The sequence below is a fragment of the Motacilla alba genome, chromosome 6 (genome assembly GCF_015832195.1).
Source record: "Motacilla alba alba isolate MOTALB_02 chromosome 6, Motacilla_alba_V1.0_pri, whole genome shotgun sequence".
Lineage (NCBI taxonomy): Eukaryota > Metazoa > Chordata > Aves > Passeriformes > Motacillidae > Motacilla > Motacilla alba.
In genome coordinates, this window is record NC_052021.1 from 4,221,032 (window position 1) to 4,242,487 (window position 21,456).

General features: G+C 46.3%; 1 protein-coding gene across 2 annotated transcripts; it reads right to left on the bottom strand.

Annotated features, from left to right (window-relative positions):
• Positions 1 to 3,188: 3,188 nt before the first annotated feature.
• Positions 3,189 to 18,649, bottom strand: A1CF (APOBEC1 complementation factor). 2 transcript variants are annotated; one of them, XM_038141292.1, is made up of 7 exons: positions 17,750 to 18,649; positions 14,456 to 14,553; positions 12,892 to 13,162; positions 11,260 to 11,468; positions 9,054 to 9,190; positions 7,856 to 7,989; positions 3,189 to 5,499 (listed from the first exon to the last, which is right to left on the bottom strand). In XM_038141292.1, the coding sequence occupies exons 1-7, from the start codon at positions 17,838 to 17,840 to the stop codon at positions 5,348 to 5,350; spliced, it is 1,092 nt and encodes a 363-aa protein (XP_037997220.1). In that variant the 5' UTR covers positions 17,841 to 18,649; the 3' UTR covers positions 3,189 to 5,347. The 2 variants fall into 2 exon arrangements, with proteins under 2 accessions (XP_037997220.1, XP_037997221.1); XM_038141293.1 differs by having other exon boundaries at positions 11,260 to 11,444; positions 17,750 to 18,642.
• Between the last annotated feature and the right edge of the window lie 2,807 nt (positions 18,650 to 21,456).

Sequence of the window (21,456 nt, forward strand, 5' to 3'; positions counted from 1 at the left end):
TGGTAGAATCAGGGGCCGCAGGGAGAAGAAAACACATTTCAGGTCTGGATTTAGGATTCTTGTAGGGCCTGACAGCTAAACAACTGTAAATGTTTAATAAGTTCCAATAATGTGTACCAATTTTGTATGCAATCTCCTTAATTCTTCAGAGAATCATCAATCAGATAATTTTGCCTCTCTTTAAAATCAGCAGGAGAGGATGAATTATTCATTTCCAACCAGCTGCAATCAGTCTCAGAGATCCCCATCCGGAGGAGCTCAAAGCAGTTGCAGTACTGAGTCAGGAAAAAGGGAGAGCTTTGAAAGAACATCGCTGGGAATTGAACCCCTGGAGACGCTCCTGATGTCCTGTCCTAATAACCCCCCCAGCCACCCCACTAACAGCAGGGGTTTTTTCAGTAGGACATGTTCAGGACATGTTTAAGCAAGCCAAGCTGAATTGCACATTAAAAGATTTCACCCCTAAACCATGAACATCTGACCCCAAAAGAAAGTTTTTAGGAGGGAGTGTTGAAAGCCAGAAGTTAGGATATCTGGAGAGCCCCTTGTGCCCCAGAGCAGGTTCCCTTGTGAAACACCTCATGTTTATTTGGCTGTCACCACTGGGCAGAATTTAGGGAGCTTTTTTTTTTGATTTTTCACCATATTTTGTGCATAGGAAACTCTCTGGGAGAGAAGCCCTTGCTTTTATTTGCTCTGTAACAGCACCGTGGCTGTTGGTGGGCAGTGACCAGCAGCCCTTCCCTGCTTCCCTGCCCGCTTTTTTTGGGATGCTGTGCCTGGATCCAGCAGCCGCTAGGTGCCAGTGCTGTTTTACGCGAGAACAAGCTCGAGCCAAAGCCCAGGAAAAAAAAGAATTTTCCAGGAATTTGGGCACCTCGCCAGCTGTTAAATATAGCACTCACTACTCCTCACAGTTGCTCGTCCCTCTCCAGGGCTGCTGTCCCTCGACGTGGAGCCATTTGTGCCCTGCTACGTGCTCGGCAGAAGGGCAGAATTCCACCTTTGTTTTATTTTTGTTGGCGTGGGATATAAACTACCAGCAACTCGGGGAACTTGTGTCGGCAGCCCGAGCTCCTGTGCACGGCTGGAGGGCTCCCTCCTGCACATCGTGTCCCTTCCCAACTCACCAGCAGGATTAGGAGATGCTAATTTGGGATCTGACCCCAGGCCACGGGGGAGAGGGGAGAATCCTCTGCAGGCTTTGATGCAGGATTTGGGATTTGTTGGATCTTGTGGTTGTCTGGGGGTTTTTTTTCCAGCATCCCACAGAGGGTATTTATGTGCAGCCTATCTGCAGCTCTCTGGTTTCTAACATCTCCACAACCAGGGCTGGATATGCACGAGGTGGGGCTGGGGACTAAGGAATGTCACTCTTCCAATGTTTATTCCTTGAGCAATCCCAAATCTGGATGGGCACAATCCTGTGGATAGCTGGAACCAGGCCAGGATGAGTCTCTGGGAATGGAAAGGGGTTTGAGGTGTCCAGGGAGAGAGCAGCCCACCCCAAGCATCCCCAAAGGACAGGGGTTGGTGGGCAGGGGCTGTCTAAGCCCCCACCAGCACTTAAAAAAGGACAGCCGAGAACTGGAATTTCATCCAAGACTGAGATTTTTGGGGGACACACAAAGAAGAAGAAAGGAACATCCATCCTGTCAGAGCGCCACGAGTAGCACCAGGGCCAGGCTGGCCCCCAGTCAGTGACCAGCAGGGACTGGTGACCCCTGACTGGGATGTCACCTTCAAAGGTCATTTGGTTTGGGTTTTTTTTTCCCTCAAAAAGGGGAAATCCAGGTAGGTATGTGATGGAGCAATGAGATGAGATGGTCCCTGGGAGATCAAGCTGGGGAAAGGGAGCCATGCAAGCTCCAAGGTAAGGCAGATCCCTTTGAAAGCCACATTAGCCCCTGGACTGAGGGGGTTTCAGTGGGACATGGGAGTTTCCTTGTGGGATGTTCCAGGGTCTGGCCAGATCCAAACACAGAGCTGAGTCACCCTCAGAGATGTTTTATTCTCACTCTGCACCTCAGATGAGAGGCCCTGTGTTGTACAGACCTCCAGGAAAGCGCTGGCTGGAAGAAGGGAGATGGAAAATGCAGGTTTTGTACCCCCTGCCTTGCCAGCAGCCAAAGATGAGGTCATCTCCTGATTTTTCTGGGCATTGATCTCATCACTTACACCTCAAACTTGTCTTAGAATTGGTGGTGGAGGGTGGCTATGGTTTTTGGCTTTGTCTTGCTCTCCACAGGGAACCCACATCTTTACAAATGGGAAAGAATGTTTTCTTTAAGTTGGGCTGTGGGGTTTAAGATTCCTTGGAAAACCATCCTTGCTCTCCCAAACTGACCAGCCGAGGGAATCTCAGTTGTGCCAGGGGGGGAATTGGCACAACAGCCAATTCTCCATTGCCCTGGTTTTGGAGGAAATGAAAGCAGGACACCAGGAAAAGCTAATGAGAGAAAATAACAGAGCTGGCAGAGCTGCTGGAGCCCGGGATACCGCTGACCTCTTTGGAAGAACAGTGTCATGCTATTTTGGCAAAATCTGTTTTGAAGTGGCAGGGAGGCCTTGGTTTGTGTTAGCAGTAGCAAGCTACCAGAGCTTCCCCCATTTCTTGGGCTCAGGATGTCTCTGGAAAGGTGCAAACCCAGAACCCCTCATCCCAGGAACTGCTGTTTCTCAGTCATTTAGCTGTGATGGTCTTCCAAGGAGCAGGGCCTCATCTTCAAAAAGATTTACCTATCAGTGACCTGGCAACAGGTTCTTCTCAAGGTGGGGCCAATCGCTCACTGCCCTAAATCCCAGATCTCCACATTTACCCCTTATTTTTGCTTGGTGTTTTCTCACTATCGATACAACCCCCAGAAAATCTCCACAGGGATCAGGTAAGGAACAATTACCACTGTAATAAATTCACAGCAAACCCAATTCCTGTAGCACTGACAGGTAAATGATTGCTGACCAAAGAAGTGCTGGGAAGAGAGGCCCAGAACCCCTTGACTTTTCACTTAGAAGTGCATAAGTACAAAACCTGCCAATTTTCTGCTGCGTGTGTTTGGTGAGGGTCACCAAAGTGCATGTGGAAAACACTCCTGAACAGCCTGTGACCCTGCCAGTGTGACCTGGGATCGATCCCTGAGGAGCAAAGTGTGCTCCTGTTTACCACAGATGTATACAAGGACTGAGGCTTGTGTTTAAAAAGTTTTAATGATATTTCAAAGTCCAGTGAATGTCCTCGGATTACTCTAAAATCACGGAGTTGCTTCACAGAATTTAGTCCCGGTTCTAATTTGTAACGGATGATTGAGATGCCATTTTCCCCTTCATTCCCCTTAAACATACGTGATTGTCCTCCAGTAAATGGAAATGGTGATTTTTCGCTACACTTCACAGTGTTAAAACTCTATACAAACCTTGTACTACTCGTACAAAAATAAGTGCTTCATGCACACATTTTTAATACTGCTTCTTGCCCTCTGCTTTGACATCTTTCTGAACTTATATAAATAGCTGAAAAAGCAGACTAAACTTACTGAACATGGAAAGTGAGAAACACTTCCTGCCAATGGTTTGAGAGACTCTCCTGGCTATGCTCCTCGTTGGCAAACACCACTTAAAGACATATACAGAAGAGAAAAAAAAAAAAAAGCCACGAAATCCATAACACTCTCAGTTATTTGGCCCTCTGTGACCAGGTTTGTCCTTTGCTGCGAAGCCAAACGTGGCCAGCAGCAGCCACAGAGGGCTTGTAATACCTTTAGGGTCACCCTAACGAGCTACTTTATAAATAGGAGGGGTCTAACGGGATCTCAGACTGTACAGCTTATGGGGTTTGTTCCATTCCGGGGGAAACTGAGTCAGAAGGGGAAAGAAACACTTGGTTGCTGCAGTCACCATCTTGGCACAGACCCTGGTGCTTTGCACAGCTTGGGGGATGCACAGGAAAAATCTCCCCTTGGAATGGCTTCTACTCTGCCACCTCACAGCATCTAAAGCAGCTGAAAAAGCTGGGGCCAGATCTGCTGGGTGTCACCAACCCAGCTGTAAATTCCTCCTCCCCAAAGGGTTCCTTTGGTCCTGGACTGAATAAATTCAAGTTTTCTTAGTGTGCATCACCATGTAGGATTTATGATACAGGATTAATGTGTTTGCTGTAGTTATCCAGCGCTGGATTCCTCCTATATCTCCACAGCATCATTGCTCCTGCCTTGATCCCATGGCAAAAATAAATGGATAATGCCCCTGCTGTACACCATAGGATGCTCCCAGCACCCTCAAAGGGGTCAAACACAACACCAACTCTGGTGCTCCCCAAATGAAGAGGTGCCTTTACTGTTGGCATGAATCCTCTTCCACTAAATTAATTTTTGCTGGAATCAGAGCAGGCAGCAACCTTGATTTAATGTGTAAAGCCAGGCAGGGCTCTTTCCAACCTGGGAAAATGTTCTTTGGATATAATTTTATTCCTGCTATTACTGGGCCATGGCTGTGAGCTCTTGTGCTCTAATTAAGTAGAGAATTTGCCTTAATGAATAACACTTTTCTGCTCCTCAGGCTTAAAAGTTTCCCTGTTTTCCAGTGAATGTGCCATTTGATGAGAAGCACACAGAAAGACACCGGTATTTGCTGATTTTTGGATGTGGCTGGGAGGGAGCAAAGTAAGAGGGAAAGCTCTGCTGAATTCTTGTGCCCTGCTTTGAAAATAAAATTAGCGTGGAAGCCTGTTAAAAATTAGCCTCTTGGGCTGGGCAAAAATGTTTAGGATAAATGTTTTTTTGCCTTGGCAAAGAATTTCAAAGAGCCTTGAGATGCCCCATGCCGGTGGCAGGGGGGGATCAGGGGCAGGGAGAGGCAAACTCATGTACCAAGAGGTACCTCTGCTCTGCCTGGCCTGGGAAACTTTGGGGTGGATGCAGGAGAATTCCTGGTGCACGGGGGGGTTTGCTGGGCCACCCCGTCCTTCCCCAGTCCTGGTCACAACAGCCAGGGGACCAACTGTTTTCAGCACAGGTTGTTGCTTGTAAACACACACACAAAATAGGTGTATAAATATATATACATCTAAAAATATATATATACACCTGAGAACCTCTCATTTCCTGGGCTGAGCTTCTGCTTTCTAGTGTGAAAATCTGATTTTGCACCATTTAAAAAAATTTCTCCTCCCCCCCCCCCCCCGCCCGGTTACAAAAGATCCCGTTACAAAACTAAAGACCTACAAGACTGAAACTCCGACTAAAACGAACCTTAGGCCACAGATTAGCTTAAAATCGTGAGGGTGTTGGATTACCAGACTGAGATTGTTTTTCTTTGCCTTTCTGCCTGTGCTGGGGTCAAGGGAATTTGGTTAAAAGGCTCCGTAGCCGTCGCTCCGTGCGGCGACAGCGAAGGCAGGATAGGCTTCGTAGGTCGCATACGTGGCCAAATCTTGTCCCAATGTCACTGCTTGCTTGAGCTGAGTGGCTGTGACAGTGGCAGCTGCGTTAGCAATGGTGTATCCTGAAGGAAAAAAGGAAGGAAAACCTGTGGATTAATGAAAATCCGTCCAAAACTCACCATCACCCAGTAGGTTTTGATGGGACGACTTAAAGGGGGGACAGCTTGGGCAGCAGTGAGTTTGTTAGTGGGAACAATGCAAATAAATTAAATAATTCATAGGAAAATTTAAGCATTTCCTCACCCATGATTTGTTAAACACAGCGCTGGAAAAACACTCTCTGGTTGAATATTTTTTCCTCAAGTTTTGATTATTTCTGAGCTAATGGTGCTCTGGACAGGTCCGCCCTATATGGCATGAGGAGGGCAAGCAAACAACCAAGAATGGGGGAAATTTGGGCAGGATTCTTGGAGAAAATATAGCTCTGATCCCTTCATAGCCAAAATACAGGCAGTTCAGGACAGCCATGGTAGGGAAACCCTCTCAATGCAACAGCAGGGAGCAAATGTTTAGTAGACGGGGTTTTTCCCATTGGTTTCTAATGGAAAATGTGGTTTCAACTCTTCCAGATTTTCCATGGGAAGATGTAAGCGTTGCTGTTTGAGAATGAATCACTGGGAAAACAGCATCATTTGGGGCTTGTTCCTCTGAAGGCAGGGCATAGCAGCTTGTCAAGCAGACCGCAGTGTTTTGTTGTAAAAGCATCAGGAATTAAGACAAAGCCTAAATTTGGGAAGAGCAGCCGGGGTATCCATTGGATCTGCTGGAGCAGGCTCTGCTGCCAAAATACATCTCCCAGGATCCTGTCTGACCACATGGGCAACAGGATCAACTCCAGGTCAGCCAGAGCCAAGGTCCTCTTGGTGGGGGAATGGAAATATTGAGCAACAGGGAGCACACATTGCCTCACTGGAGGTGTCACTTTGGGGAAAAACATGAGGAATTCCTTACAATTTGAATATTGTGGCTCTCCAGAGTATTCTCTTTGCACCAGCAAAGCCAGGTGCAACGTCTCAAGCAGGAATTGAGAAATCTGGGACTTAAGGCACAGCTGCCACCATTGGGAGAGAAATGAGCTGTGAGCTGGGCATGGCCTGAGCTGAGCTTTAGCAAGCCCTGACCGAGGACCGGTGTGCGCTGCAGGCAGCAACTTTAGTGCATGTCCATTTGCCAAGCTCCCAAGACAAATAAATAAGGGTGGATGAAAGAAAAGGAGAGATGCTAATTAAGCAGTAAGTGGGGGCTGGATTCAATAAAGAGCCCATTTGGTTTCCACGCTGCGGAAGCTGCACAAGCCCAGACAAATTGATTTTTCTGTGGCTTTTGCGGACTCCTGTGGCAGGAAGCCGGATAGATGTTTTATTTTTTTTTTTAAATCCATCCTTGAGACACTCCAAACAACTCAGTAGTACTGACTAATGCATTCCTCATGCGCAGCTTGGCACCTGGTGCTGCCTCTCCATCAGAACTACTGTCGTGCTGGAGAGCACGGCAAATGCGATTCCTGTGTTTTCCATGATTTTCCAAACTGTTTTGAGCAGTTGCAAGAGCTACGAATTCTCAAACTGGGAGAGAAACCTTCTGTGGGGTTGTGAGAGCTGAGACTGGATCCAAGCTTTCATGGCTGCGTCATTCCTTTGGCAGATGAAATCCCAAGAGTTGGTTCACAAGGGGCTGGGGGTGCTGGGGGAGGACGGAGAGCCCATGAATTCATCAGCCACGTGTCCTTGCAGGGAGGAGGACCTCCTCCATCCTGGTGGCATCAGGGCCAGGGAGGGGACTCATCCCAGATGTGGCACTGGGGACGCCAGCTTTGCATCCTGCTTTGTTTCTGGGGCTCCCAGTTGAAGGAGGTTTTCACAAATGGGAGGAGTGCAGGGGATGTGTGGAGGTGGCATGGGCCTCTGGATGTTGGGATTCTCTGCCCTTGGACACTGCTCTGACCCCTCTGGACATAATCCCAGCTGTGGCACTGACCTGAGGGGTTGGGGTTGGAGCAGAGCCCCCCACCCCAGTGCCCCCAGCCTGAGTTGCTCTGGGATGTGGACACAGAAATTTGGGCAGTCCTGGGATAGAGATAAAATTCTTTCTAAGCAACAAACTGGCACAGGGTGCCCAGAGGAGCTGTGGCTGCCCCTGGATCCCTGGAAGTGTCCAAGGCCAGGCAGGACAGGGCTTGGAGCACCCTGGGACAGAGGAAGGTGTGGAATTATGTGATCTTTAGGGTCCCTTCCAACCCAAAGCAGTCTGGAATTCCCTGCTAAAGATGCCAGACACACAAGCAACACGAGTCACTGTGGGGGAGCAGAACCAGGCCAGTCCTCAGCAACAAAAACCTGCTTCAATCCTCACACCCACAAGGAGCCATCAGGAAAAATGGCATTCCAGGAGCCTTTTGCTGTAGAGACATCCCCATACCTGGGAAAGCTGGCGCTGCAGGAGGCACCTCTGCCCCCTCCACGGGGATGCCCAGGGTCTGCAGGGTGTACTCTGCCGCGTAGGTCTTGGCCTCGTCGATGTAGGCGCTGAGCTTGGGCGGCGTGAAGGGATGTCTGTGAGCACAGCACAAAGTTAGCCGGGTTTGCTTTCCCCAGGGCTTTCCTGCCAGGTGCTGGGATCCACTCAGAGCTGGCACCACCCCGCACAGCAAATGGAAGCGTGGCTTCCCTGGGCTGGTGCAATACCAGAGCTGCTCTCCTCCCCACGCTCTGCTCCCTCGCTGGGGTTATCGACCCTGGATCTCATGCTGGACACGACGTCCTTGCAGAGTTTGTTGGGCTTTTTCCATCAAAAAAAACCATCCTGCATTTTTTCTTTACAATACCCAGCCTGGGTTTTTCTTTACAATACCCAGCCAACAGTGGTTTTGGTCAGGAATGTTTACAATCATATTTGGAGCTGAAATATCAGCATGTTCCTTCAAATTCCTTTCATTTCCCCACAAGGGCTATCATTTGCTTTCTTTTTGTACTAAAAAAACACCCTTTTGCCTGATTATGTCTGGCTTTCTGTAATGTTTGCACCAGCAGAGAGAGCACCAAGAACAGCAGGTAATTATACTCTGTGGATGTTCTCCTCCCTGTATTTTTTAAAAAAGTATTTCATATATATGTATAATAATAGATATATTAATATAGATATGTATAATAATATAAATATATACTAATATATATACATATTTGTGTATATACTATACAAATATATAAAATTAATATGCTATTATATATTTATACATTATACAAATTAATATATTAATATATAAAATTAATATATTAATATATATAATACAAATAGATAGTATATAATTATATATACATCTATATATACATATGTATATACAATTATATAAACATATATGATTTAATAAATAAAGATATATAGGTATAAATAAATACAGAATTAATAAATTAAATAAATATTAAATTTAAAAATGAAAAATTAAAGTAATATTTAATAAATATAGATTCAATAAATATTCTAAAATATATTTAAGAATTTTTTTTTAAATAAAAGGAAACGGAGACCTGTGTGCTTGGCACTTTGAGGACAGCTGTTAGGTAGAATATAATTTAAAAAATAAAGCCTACGCCTCAGAAACCTTCCACTAATGACGTACATGGTGGGGTTCTGGCTGGCAAGGGCAGGGATAGTGATTTTGTAGAGGAAGAGCTGTCTTTGGTCCTGGCCAATGGCAGAGTGGAGCTGGTACACAGGCTGTCCCCAGTTGTTTTTCTGGCAGATTTCTTCTAAGATCTAGGCAGAAAAAAAAAAAAAAAAAAAAGGGATTTGTGCTGGGGTTAATTGCTGTGCAGAAGCCTCCTCGCCTAGCTCCAGCCCCTGTGCTGAGCAGCTGCCTTCCCTCACAGGGTTTTCAGGGAGTCCTGGCAGCTTCCTCAAAGCTTAGCAAAAAATCCAATATAAATGGCAGATAGAATACTGCACCCACCTTGAAGTGTAAGATTCATCTAAATGCTTTATACTATCTGTTTAATTCCCGAAATTATTCCCTGTTCAGTTGGGCATCTGAGGCCTTTTGCTGATTAGATTATTTCAGTGTGGTTTTCTTTGAATCCTCCTCAGAAGCTCTGTCTCATGGATGTCTGTTTCAGAGGACTAAAGAAACTTGGGTTGCATTCATCTTCTCTGCTCTGCTGCCTCCCTGGCTTAGTGGGTTACAGAGCACCAGAAGTCCAAATAGGCTTCTTTTTAAAAAGAAAAAAACGTTGTGTTTCCATCCAATTAATTCCACGGGCTTCAGCAGGCGATTGCAGCTTTTGAAATGCTGAACCACGTTGCCCTCAGCCTTGGCACAGCTGGTCCCCTGGTAATTGGGAATTGCTGTCCAGAAACATTCCTGCTTTGGTTTGGGATTCCAGGGGTTTTTAACCCACTGCCTGTGTGCTGTCCCAGCTGGGATTGGTTACCTTTCATTAAACCAGGTTGCTCTGACCTGGCCTTGAGCATTTCCAGGGATGGGTCAACCATCTGAAAAACCTGTGCCAGAGCCTCACCCCCATCACAGCCAAGAATTTCCTCCCAAAATCCCATCTATCCCTGCCCTCTGGCATGGTAAGCCATTCCCTGTGTTCTGGCACTCCAGGCCCTTTTAAAGTCTCTCTCCATCTTTCTTGCAGCCCCTTCAGGCACTGGAAGGCCACAATTAGGTCACCCTGAAGTCTTGCTGAGGTCTACCTCATTTACAGCTTACTTTTGAATGGATTTAAAACTCAAAAGTAAAATTTAAACCTCGTTGCTGCTTTTAATTTTGCCACCGCAGCTCCAGCTGAAGTTTAGCCTCTTGCAGTGTAAAACGCTTCATTACACAGTTCAGCTCTCAATTACAACAGTTCATTCTTTCACTGTGGCAACACTTGTTCCCTGCTGTCCCAACTCCTTTATATGCTGGTTTTATAAAAATGAATTTCACCTGCCCTAAAGCCCTGCAGAACCCTTCCAGGGATTTCGCACCTCTAGTGGAAGGCGCCTCTCTGCATGGCACAAGTTGGTACTAGGTGAGCTTAAAGATCCCTTCCATCCTAAACCATTCTTTGATTCTGTGATTTGCTGACAAAACAGACTAAGGGGACTTTTGCAGGAGGGAAAAATCCCACTGTCCAGTTTTCTGGGAGAAAACAAGGACGTTTTCATAAACCTTGGCAAACTTGGTGCTGTGGCAATTGAAGTGTTAAAAGGCAAAGACATGCTTCAAAAATCAGGGTGAAGTTGGTTTCTCATGTTACTCTGCACAATATAAGGGGAAAAGAATTACTGTCAGAGCTGGACATTCAGAAACTCAGGGAATTTATTCTGGATTTCTCTTCAGCCCTTTTGATCCATCTGCATCAACACACTCAACCAAATCAAAAGCCTCCCTGAGCTAGCAGAGTTTCTGTGCTAGGCTGGGTTATGTCAACACTTCTTTTGCCATAAATGATTTGAAAATGTGCATTCTTTCTCTATTTTTTGTGCATTGTTCCCTGGTGAAGCCCCAGGTGTGCATTTTATGTATCAAACCCATCGTGGGTGGAAATTCCTTGACTCACGGTGCTTTTATGGAGCCACAGCCAGAACTGGATTGAGGCATTTATGACAACTGTCCCCTGACACTCATGGTGATCTTAAAAGTCTTCTCCAACCCCAACCATTCCACGATTCTGTGAGGCAGGTGGATATTGCAAGATGCAACTGGTGCCACTCATTTTTTTAATGTCTTTTGAGACACAAGAACAGATTTATTTACCAGGCCGCGGCACAGATTGAACGAGGGGCCCGTTTTCCCAACACAACCCTTGGGACATGGACGCTCTTTTTGGGGCACATACCTGAGGGGCCAGTTTGATCCCTTGGGGCTTTAGCGTGACGTGGTTCATGGGGGTGAGCTCCATGCCTGGCAGGAGGTCGTAGAGCTTTTCCTCTCCCCTCTTGTCTCCCTTGAGGTGGTATCCGCGCCCCAGGCCCGGGAACGCCAGGTAGCCGCGGCCTCCCAGGCCTCGGACGCCCGCAGCCCCTACAGGTACATTCATGTAAATTTCTAGGAATGTAAGAAGGCATTAAACCGAATCAAATCACGGGAAAAAGGACCCTGATTCTTGCTGAAATGGAAAAGTTAGCCCCGCTTGCTGGGAGGATTGGGAAGCAGGTAAGCAGGAGGTCTGCTGGTGGGATAACACAGGCTCTACACTGACACCCTTTCTTGGATAGGTGAGGGGGTTTGGGGAAAAACTCCTTCTTTCTGCCCATTTTTCATCATGTCTGGTCAGTTTTGATTTCATGACAGCTTTTTACCCAGCTTAGTAGCTGGAAGCCAGAGAGGGGACAGCTGGCATCTTTTGTTACCCACCAGTGTAATTTCACCTTGAAGAATTCACAGCTTACACAATTTCATCCCTATATGGACAAAAATCCTCTTTGGTTTTGCCCCATTACACTTCCAGTTTTCCTCAGGGAACCCTGCTTGGGAGTCTGGGGAGACCATGAGGCAAGAGACGGGTGAGGAATTATCACATCTGCTCCCTTCCCAATGCAACCTTTAGAGGAGCTGGTTCACCTGCGTGGGGGAAAACTTCAGGAACAAGGGGTATTCCTGCTGCTCTGTCTCCTTCCTGCTGAAGGGACAAAAACTGGCCATCATGATCCTTGCCAGGCCTACCAGGGTGCCACAGAGTCCCAGCCTGCTGTGGAACTTGGCTTGGGGACACAAGGCATCATCTTTGGAAGGAAGGTCAATATGACGGAGTTATTTCTTTGCTAGCCCCAAACTTACATTGGCACTGACCAAACAATGTCTGTACTGACATTTAATTTGGGGGGGGCATGAGTGTGGGGATTTGATTTGGCTCCAGGCAGGGTCACCCAAGAGTTTTCAGAAATACTCTCTTTTATTCATAGATTGAATTAGTTGAATTAATTATTATTAAGTTAACAATCCCCCAAAAGGGGGCCTCCACCTCCCAGAGCACAGAATGGCTTGTTTGATTCCCTATCCTGCACCAGGGCAATGTGACTTCCTTGGAAAACTCCACAGCTTTGGGTCAGAAAACACCAGGACTGGTAAAATTTTCCCTGCAACTTTCAAAGCCGAGAGGAAACACAGTGGTGGTGGTGGCTGGCTGTGGGAGCCAACTCTGAAGGGGGAAAGGGAAAGTGTTTTATTTGGTCTTCCCTGCTGGGGCAAAACCAGGAGGATCCGTGGGTTATTTACACTGGACTGAGGGCAACCTAGAAATTCCTTCCAGGAAAACAGTTATTTTTTTTTTCAGCTGGAAGGTTGCCTTTGGGAAAGAAAAGACCCTAAACCCTGCGTTTTCCATCACAGAAAACGGCATCCAGGAGCTGGGGCAAAGCCAATGTCACCAACACCCGTCTGGGGAGCAGCTGCCCCACCCCTGGAGGAGACGCTGGGCGCGAGGGGAATTGTTGGTTTTCGGTTTTCCAAAACTCCAGCAGGGAATTACCTCGGACGGAGGGGGGCCGGAGGATGCTCCTGTTGCCGAGCCCCTTGGCGGCGGGGAAGTGCAGGTTGGGGATGGCCGCGTAGGCCTGGGGTGCGTAGAAGACCGGGGCGCCCAGGTAGGCGGTGGCGGGGTCGTACAGGTGGCCCAGGGTGTAGGTGTACTCCCCCTGCAGCACCGGGGCCCTGCCGCCCGTGCCGCGTGTGTACCTCACGTAGCTGTCCTTGTCCACCGGCTTGGCCAAGGTCACCTCGATCGGGGAGCCATCCAGCACCTGAGAGAGCAAGGGACAAGCGCAGGGGGGAAATGATACCTTGGGGTTTTGCTTTTTTTTTTTTTCCTTTCCTTCTTTTTGATTTTGTGCTGCTCGGGTGTGCGGTACTGGGTTTTGTATAAGGGGATAGTAAGCTCTCTTCACAGAGTAGGTAGACACAACAATGCCTTCTCTAGCTGGGGACCCAAGACAGCTAAATCTGGATCTCAGGCCCAAGAGTGTAAACAACATGGACTGATGAGAGAAAATAAGAAGGATGGGACTTCATGGGCTGGGGCTGTAACTGGACAATTAACTCCAATATTCAAATGGACCAGAACTTTTAAAAATGTGAGATCTTGTGACCAATCCCTCTTTTGCTTCCATCTTGGAGCCATCCGGACAGAGCCAAAGCCGTGGCTCTGGTACTGCCAGGGGGTGGCCTTTGAAGGCCCTTCAATAAATATGCTTTTACTCCCCTTAACTCTGTCTAGCCTCTGTTCCAGCTGTTTAAGGCACAAGGGGAAGTGCTTAAAAGTGCTTGATGGAAATCCAACATATGGGACAGCTGCCCCCATGTCCTAAGGGGATGGGAAGGTGGAGGAAACCACTCCAAAAAAGCCCTGGATCTCCTTCACATGGGTGGAGGCTTAACCTGAGAGCACCCAGCTCTGGCTCCAGCTGCGAGAGGCTCCTTCAGCAAAGCCTTCAAAAGACCTCAATTCCCTGCAAAGCAGCTCGTAAGGCAGTGAGATTCCATGTGCTCCCATGGAGAACAGCAGTGGCACTAAAAATAGGAGCGGGGTTAACACCTCTTTGGGAACAGCTCCGGCTTTGCAGTGAATTACATGCAGTGCAAGAAGGGCTAAATTCAGCAGCCTCCTCGCAAATCCGCATCTGAACTCGGAGCAGATGTTTGGGCTGACCTCGTTTGTCCCAGTTTGCCATTCACACGCTGCCCTGCCAGTGTTTTTGTTGGCAGTCTGGAACAAGGATGTGAGTGTGAGCCAGGGGGGGATCCTAACCCCTCCTTTCCTAGTTCTTCTTTCAGCTTTTCCTTTTTTGTTTTTTTTTTTTTTTCGTCTGAGCAGTGAGCTAGAGCCAGGCAAACACTTAGCACAAATACAAGGAGCCAAAATGAATCGTTTGTGTACAACAGAGCTGCTGAAAAACAAATTCAGGAGTATAAAAGCAACCAGCAAAGAGCAAATTGGGATAACACCTCCAGGAGGGTTTTGGAGCTAATGAAGCAGGTGGCTTTGTGTAATATACTGCACCATAAGCCCCAGGAATTAACATTTACAGCAGCTTTACCTTCCCATTCAAGGCTTTCATGGCCTCCACTGCGTGTTCTCTTTTATTAAAGTGCACAAAGGCGTAGTCTCTAATTTTCTTGACTCTCTCCACTGCACCTGTGGAAAACATTGGAACATTAGTGGGAAGTGGGGATTAGTCAGAAAACAGAGATCTGAAAGACTGGTTTTGTCAGGTTATGAGACCCTGGAGAGCAAAGGCTGAGCAAACGTAGAAGAACAAGAGGTCAATGTCCCCTCACCTCTTTGGATGTATATTCCAGAGGAAAATCAATATACAAGGCTTGTAGCATTTCAAGGCAAACTAGAAGTGTTTGGATCAGACAGCAGTAAGATTCCCATTAAACTTGGAGTGGTTTTCTCCTGTCCAAACCATTCTGTTGAACACTACCTTTGGTCTTGTGTCTCTCTTCTGTGACTGACCACGCACCAGCTGTGGGAATATCCCCCTGTGATCCCTATCTCCCTGCTTTTGTACATGCATTGGAGGCAGCTAGGGGAAAGTTGGTGCTTTTGCCATAAAACAAGGAGGTTTTTCTCCTTGACAACCAGCTCAGGATGTTCAGGAAGAATGAACAGCCAGCCCTGCACAGGACAGAACAGCACGGGGCACTGGGATGGGCTGGGGCTGATGGGGCAGCAGGTCTTTCCCTAAGAAACAGCCTCTCCCTAGGAAACAGACTTTCCCGTGGCAGTGGGGCTTCCCTGGATGCCCCAATTCACCTGGACACAGCCCCGGTCAGGCTCTGCAGCTGAGGGTTGGCCCTCCTGGGATGGGGCTTAGGCTGGAGAATCTTTCTTACATCCAATTTATCTGAAGTAATTCAAGTGTAAATGACTTCTTGCTCTTCTTTTCCAAGTCCATCCCCCACAGTTTTCTCTTTCCCGTCAGCTGCTCTGACAGGAACTCATACTCTACACTGAGGAGTCTGTCTCCAAAATAACCCCACCAGTCCTGTTCCCCCTAGCCACAGCCTTCAGCCATTTCTTTAATTCCTCATCTTCTCTGCTCCTGTGGCTTGGGAAGCACAACATCAGCCAGCCCAGCCTCCTGTAAAACCCCCAGAAATATCCTCTGGAAACATGGCTAAGGGATGCTGAACAACTCTTCTGTTGGCTTCTTACCTCCTAAAGCTGAACAGGTGCACAGGGAAATGTCATATTGCCACAAAAAGCACTTAGAAAAATGCAGGAGGAAACAAATTTCTTTGGTGTTCAGGGGAGTCATTAGGAGCTGCAGGGGGCTAAATGAGCCAGTCCCAGCCCACAACCCAAGCAGGCTGCACGTCTTGGAATGACACAGGGATGGTAAAGTAGCACTTTGTGTCCTTCTGGGACAGAGGATGATTTTCCAAGCCTGAATTTATGGGAGTTATATGCTGATGCTTTGTTTACAAGTGGAAGCTTTAATGAACGTGCTGTGTTTTGACTATCCCCCTTCTGCCTCCTGGAGAGCATTCCAGGACACCAGCCCCGAGCCAAAAATTCTGCTCTCCCCTGCTTCCGCCTCTGCTGGGCCAAGCAATGTGATACCCACCCTTGGGTCAGCTCCATGGAGAGCCCATCCATGGGACGTTAGACAGGGAGCATTGTCCCTCCAGCACATGGGGACAGCACAATCCTCCTGCCGGAAACTCCACCAGACAGGAGGAATTTCCTTGGGATTCCCAGGGAGCAAGGGCAGGGCTTTTCAGAGAGACAGCTCTGCAGAAGTCATCAGGCCGTGAATTTGGCACAGAGTTAAGGGGTGCTCCTTGTGCTGTATCCCAGCTCGAGGAGCAGAAGCAGCATTCCTGGTCCTGCCTGTGGAGCTCTCGGAGATGTGGCAATCGCTGTGTCATTGGAAGCTCCGGATCATTTTTTTATTGGATGATTTGTTGATGTCAAAACAGCTTCTTAATGCCCTGGATCCAAGGTAATTTCAGCTAAGTACTGCTGAAACGTGGCTCAATGAGTGAGGCAGAGAACCATGGCAGGGCAATGAATCATTTCACATCTTTGCTGCCTTCTTTGATCTCACTGTAACTAAAACTGCATTTTCTCTCCCCAAAGCTGGAAGTTTTGCTGCTCTAATGTACCCATTCCTGATTTTAGCCACCAAAATCAAAGCTGTCCATTAAAAAAAAAATTCCAATGTGAATGCTGAAATGATAAAAGGAAAATGAAAGATGATGCAGAATTTGTGTTGTTATAGTGGAAAACTTCTTAGGAGCAAAGCAGATGACTGTTACCAAAGTGTCAAAAGAAACAAATGTGTTTCTGGGGAGTGTGAGCTTGTTCAAAGCTTGGGAGCAAAACTGGGTAAATAGAAGAAGGAAACAGTTCATGGAGTGGGATAACATAAATTTAACTCAGGAGTAAAATGGGTTCTGCAACAGCTTGATGCTGGCTAAAAGTGTGAGCCAGAAATGCTGGAAGGACACAAGGAAAACTCGTGAAGACCTTTGCATTGCAGCCTAGTCCAGAAAAAGGCATGAAATGAGAAGTTAGTGAAAGAAAACTGAAGCTCTGCAGCGTATTTTAAAAAATTAATAGAAGGAAGCTAACAGGAGTGAGATGAAAGGAGATTTCCCATTGCCAAGCATCAGTTCCTAATGCCTAATGGACTGTGTGGCTTGCAGAGCTGCAGAAACGGGTTATTTTTACTTTGTTGGTTTTGAGTGGAATTTCCTAAAGCTGGAGCAACTCAGAAGTAAAATCTCCTTTGAAAGCCAGCAGGATTTTTATTCCCAACTAATCTCCCTGCTTTTTTTGAAAAATCTCACCCCAAGTGCATGTAAGATACGCCACAAAGGAATATTGAATTAAATGGAAAGCACTAATTATTCACCAATTTACACGAGGACTGGGGGGGGGGGAATGTATGAAAATGAGCTCAGAATTTAGATAGATCAGATAAAAAGGAGTTGTATTAAATCACTCTATTTTTATCACTATCCCTTGCCACAGGAGAACGCTGAAGTTACCCAGCTGCTTCACCAACTCTTTTTAAGAAAGACTAAATGATTCCAAAGCATTTTGATGACACAGGGCAGACCCATGCAGCATTTTGGGTCTCTTCCAGTAGCCAATCACCCTCCTTCATGGTGGCTGTAGCTGGGAATTAAGCAGCCTTTAATGGGATGGCATTTTGGGTGGGAGCCTTCAGCCCCGCGACAATTTTTGTGGCATTCCACACGAACATTTCGCAGCAGAAAAAACCCAGCTATTTTTATCTCTTGTGGTATTTTAGGAAGGCAGAAACATTCCCATTTGCAGCACTTGTTTAGGAGGCAGAGGGCCAGCGGGCTCCTACCTGGTTTGATGCTGTTGAACTCCTTCTCTATGGTCTCCTCGGTGGTGGAGAGCATGAGGTTCCTCACGTAGAGGATCTTCACTGAGGACATGGTGTCCTCATCCACCTCCACCTCTGGCTCTGCCCAGTCCACGGCGATGGGGTGTCCCCACAGCTGGATCCTTCCTTTAAGGCAACGGGCATGGTCAGTGCTGGGGGGCTTTGCTTCCTCTCGCTCCTGCTCACGCTCTATTTCACAGCAGAGCCGGCCAAATGCTACAAACACGACCCAAAAAAAGCCTTCCTAGCTCTGCCTTTCCAAAGGCAGATGGTCACACCCGGAATGGCCTCCTGCAAATACCTTTGGAGCCTCCAGAACTGAAAGAAGTGAAAATGTGGAATAATTCACTTTAGGCCTGCATTTCCTGGAGCGCTCCCTAAAGGGAAATATTTTAATGCACTTATAAAAATCCCTTTTGGCCAGCAAAGTTTCATTCCCTCGATACCAGAACAGGGATCCTGGAGTCCCAGTGGGATGGAATGAAACAACAAAGGCAAGGATGTCTCTGTGTGTGTTTGAATTTGTTTGGGGGAAGCTGCAGCAGAAGAAAGGAGGGACGCAAAAAGTCCCGACGCATAAAACAGGGTGTGGGTGTGGAGGATAAAGCCAGGATACTCTGCGTACTCTGGACTGAGCTGATGAGGGGCAGGGAAGAAAAAAAGCAGATAAATCACATTGCTGAATGCTGATGATGCAGTTGGGTTGGTGTCTCCCCTCCTCGAGGCTCAGCTCCAGATTCAAAGGTACATGATGTGAGGCCTTCACTGAACTCCAGGGGAATTTTCAGAAGTCCATATTTCTGTCAGTCTGCATGCATGTGTATTACCAAGGTTGCCATTTTGGATTTGACATTAAAGTTTGGTAAAGTCAGATTCATGGTTCTGTTGCACTTACAGAAAGTTCTATTGAATTGGTTTAGAGGTGTTAAATTGGTCAGTTTATTAAGAACTGCTAGTGTTGATTAGATATTGCTATGAATAATAAATCATGATTAGATATTGCTATGAATAATAAATCATTATTAGATATTTTTATGAATAATAAACCATTCAGACCTAAATTGTTGAGCCAGTCTGAGGCTGAGATTGGCAAGGGGGTTTTTTGTGTCGGGACTCAACCCTTGGAATCCTTTACTTTTTCCCTTCTCAACCTTTTGCCTCCCTGATCTCCACATGAATCATTCTAATCTGATATTAATCTGATATTAATCACAGTAATCTGATTGCTTTATCTGATATTTCTTTAATTGCTTTAATCTGATATTTCTTTGTCTGCTTTATCTGTATTATAAGTAATAGAGTGACCCTTGCCATCAAACTCTGTCACAAATTTATATTAAACTTGCTTTTGCCCTTGCTAGTGATTCTTTGAGTGACTTAAACCACATATTTGCAGCTGAGGGGACAAAGAAAATCCTGCAAAACACTCTAAAAAGGCATCTCTGCTTGGACAACCCATTTAAGAAGGGGTGGGAGCTGTGAAATGAGAGGGTGAGGATAGAATTTGGAGGTTTGTTGGAAGTGCAAATGATCAAACTAAATGGGAAGGTGCTGTTCCCCTGGAATCCCTCGGGAATGAGCTGGGATTTGTTTAGTGAGGCTGTTCTGTGCCCCTTTCTGAATTGCTGTTTTCACTTCAAGGGTGGAAATAATGAACTGGTTGACTCACAGCAAGGAGCTCAGCTTGGTGCCTCTTGCTGAAAATCAGTCTATCTCCACCCTCTTGTTTAGTCAGAGACAGGGGAAAATTTAATTTTTTTAATGAAAACTCTCAATTTTTGAGCACTTTCTCTACAAAGCTCCCTCAAAAAAGCAATGAGGTTCAGTTTAAAGGAAGCATCTGATGATGATATTCGATCTCACATCTGCTGGAGACAGATTCAGCTCTGGCTTGAAAGTTTTTTCCAGTTCCTGCCTTATGCTTGAGGCTTCAGAAGACTCTGGCTCCTGCTCAGGCCTTTGAAATTCCCAAAATTGTTTACTGAGATGTCCCTAAACTAGAAACCCCTCATGCACTGCACATGTCTGCTCAGGGCTCTGAGTTCCTTCCATCTGTCTCGCTGTCTGTGCTCAGGATTTCAAGTGCTCTGCCTGCCCCTGCCTTCCTTTTCCACATAAAAACCATGGGAAAATCATGCTGGAGCACAGAATGTGCTCCCACCACCAGGGAGATGCTTAAACTGAAGAAGAAAATGCAGAATAAAAGGCAAAATTGTCAGTGTGACACATCTCCCAGTAGAAAAGAAAATTCAGTGCTCAAAATCATGCTCATTTTTTTACATAATAGGAAAAAAATATTTAAGTGATGCAGGGTATTTCATGTATAAAACAGGTGAAAGAAGGTGGGTCTGAACAAATCTCAAACCCCAAGGTTCGTTGAATGCTTTCAGCAGCCAGTGTGTTCAACAAAGCAGTGCAGCAGCATAAGAAAGCAAGAGAAAATTGGTGAAATCCCTGCAAATGCACTTAATGTTAAGTGACTTCTTCACCTAATACCTGCTAAACCTCTCTCTCCTTCACAATGGTCTTTGGCTGTCCCCCAGTGCTGAATTTCATGGATGTACTCTAAAGCAATTCCTCATTCCAATTTTTTTTGCCAAAATATCAATTTCCAGTCCATGCTCCAGCCTGAACCTGCTCTTGGATGATTTTCTGAGTGATTCTCCCTTGTGAGCAATGGATTTGTAAAGAATTTTAAAAAACTTGCTAGAAAGTTTACACAGTTTTGTACACCTGTATGTAAATACTGAGATCAGGTGTGTTGACTCAGGAAGGTCATGGAATAGAGATGATATTGTTGAGAGAGAGATTGAACTAGAAACAAGTTTTAATAAGTTTTAAAATATGTAATAACTTTTAAAATATGTAAAAAGACTAGATATTTTAGAGAATTAGAACAGTGAAAGATGTATTGTAGTAAGACTATTTGGGGTAAAATACAGGTGATTGGTGTTAGAAGTGTTAGTAGTGTGTGGGAGCAGCTAATAGGTCGAAAAATATTTATAAGGTATTGCAGCTAGGAAATGGGTTAGTTTCTGATGGAATGGTGTTAAGTTTTATATTTCTTATGTCTCACTTTTGATCAAGACTAATCATGGAACAAAATCTTTTAAAACGCCTCTCAGTTACCCCGTCTCTGTAAAAGCTGGAAAACCCAACACTCCCTGAGAGGCCATAGATGAGTCTCTATTTTATGTTCAACCCAAGACAAGCACAGAACCAAGCACATCCCACAGCAGAGCTGCACGGACACACACACAGAGCCAAATCCATCCGGCTGGATTTCCAATAAGCCCAAGCTCCTGAAGGACGACCATGGATCATCAGCAGGAGCTGCAGTGAATCCCACACCCCATGGTGTGGTGGGAGACCTCCTGCTCTGGGTGTCTCTAGCAGAAAACTTCTTCCTGAGGGCAGAAAACCCAGCCACGTCCACTTTCTTGGATTCCTGGACCCCCTGGAGATGTTGTCACCACATCCCTGAGGTGAAGCCATGTGGATGCCATGGGACAGAGAGAGAAACAGCAAGCGTTTCTCACAACAGCTTGTGAGAATTATTAAGGAGTTGTAAGGATGTGATAACTTGTTCAGTATAAACAATCTGCAGGTGGTGTTTTTCTACTTCATCTTTCTGTTCTTCTCAAGGACAGTGTGTGAGGAAGCTGTTT

Excerpts from the sequence above, each read along its gene's own strand:
- A1CF (XM_038141292.1), bottom strand. The coding sequence starts at position 17,840 with ATGTCCTCAGTGAAGATCCTCTACGTGAGGAACCTCATGCTCTCCACC. Across the intron at positions 11,469-12,891 it reads CCGGCCCCCCTCCGTCCGAG|AAATTTACATGAATGTACCT; the intron begins GTAATTCCCTGC and ends TTACATTCCTAG. Across the intron at positions 7,990-9,053 it reads GCCAGCCAGAACCCCACCAT|ACATCCCTTCACGCCGCCCA; the intron begins GTACGTCATTAG and ends CTGTGCTCACAG.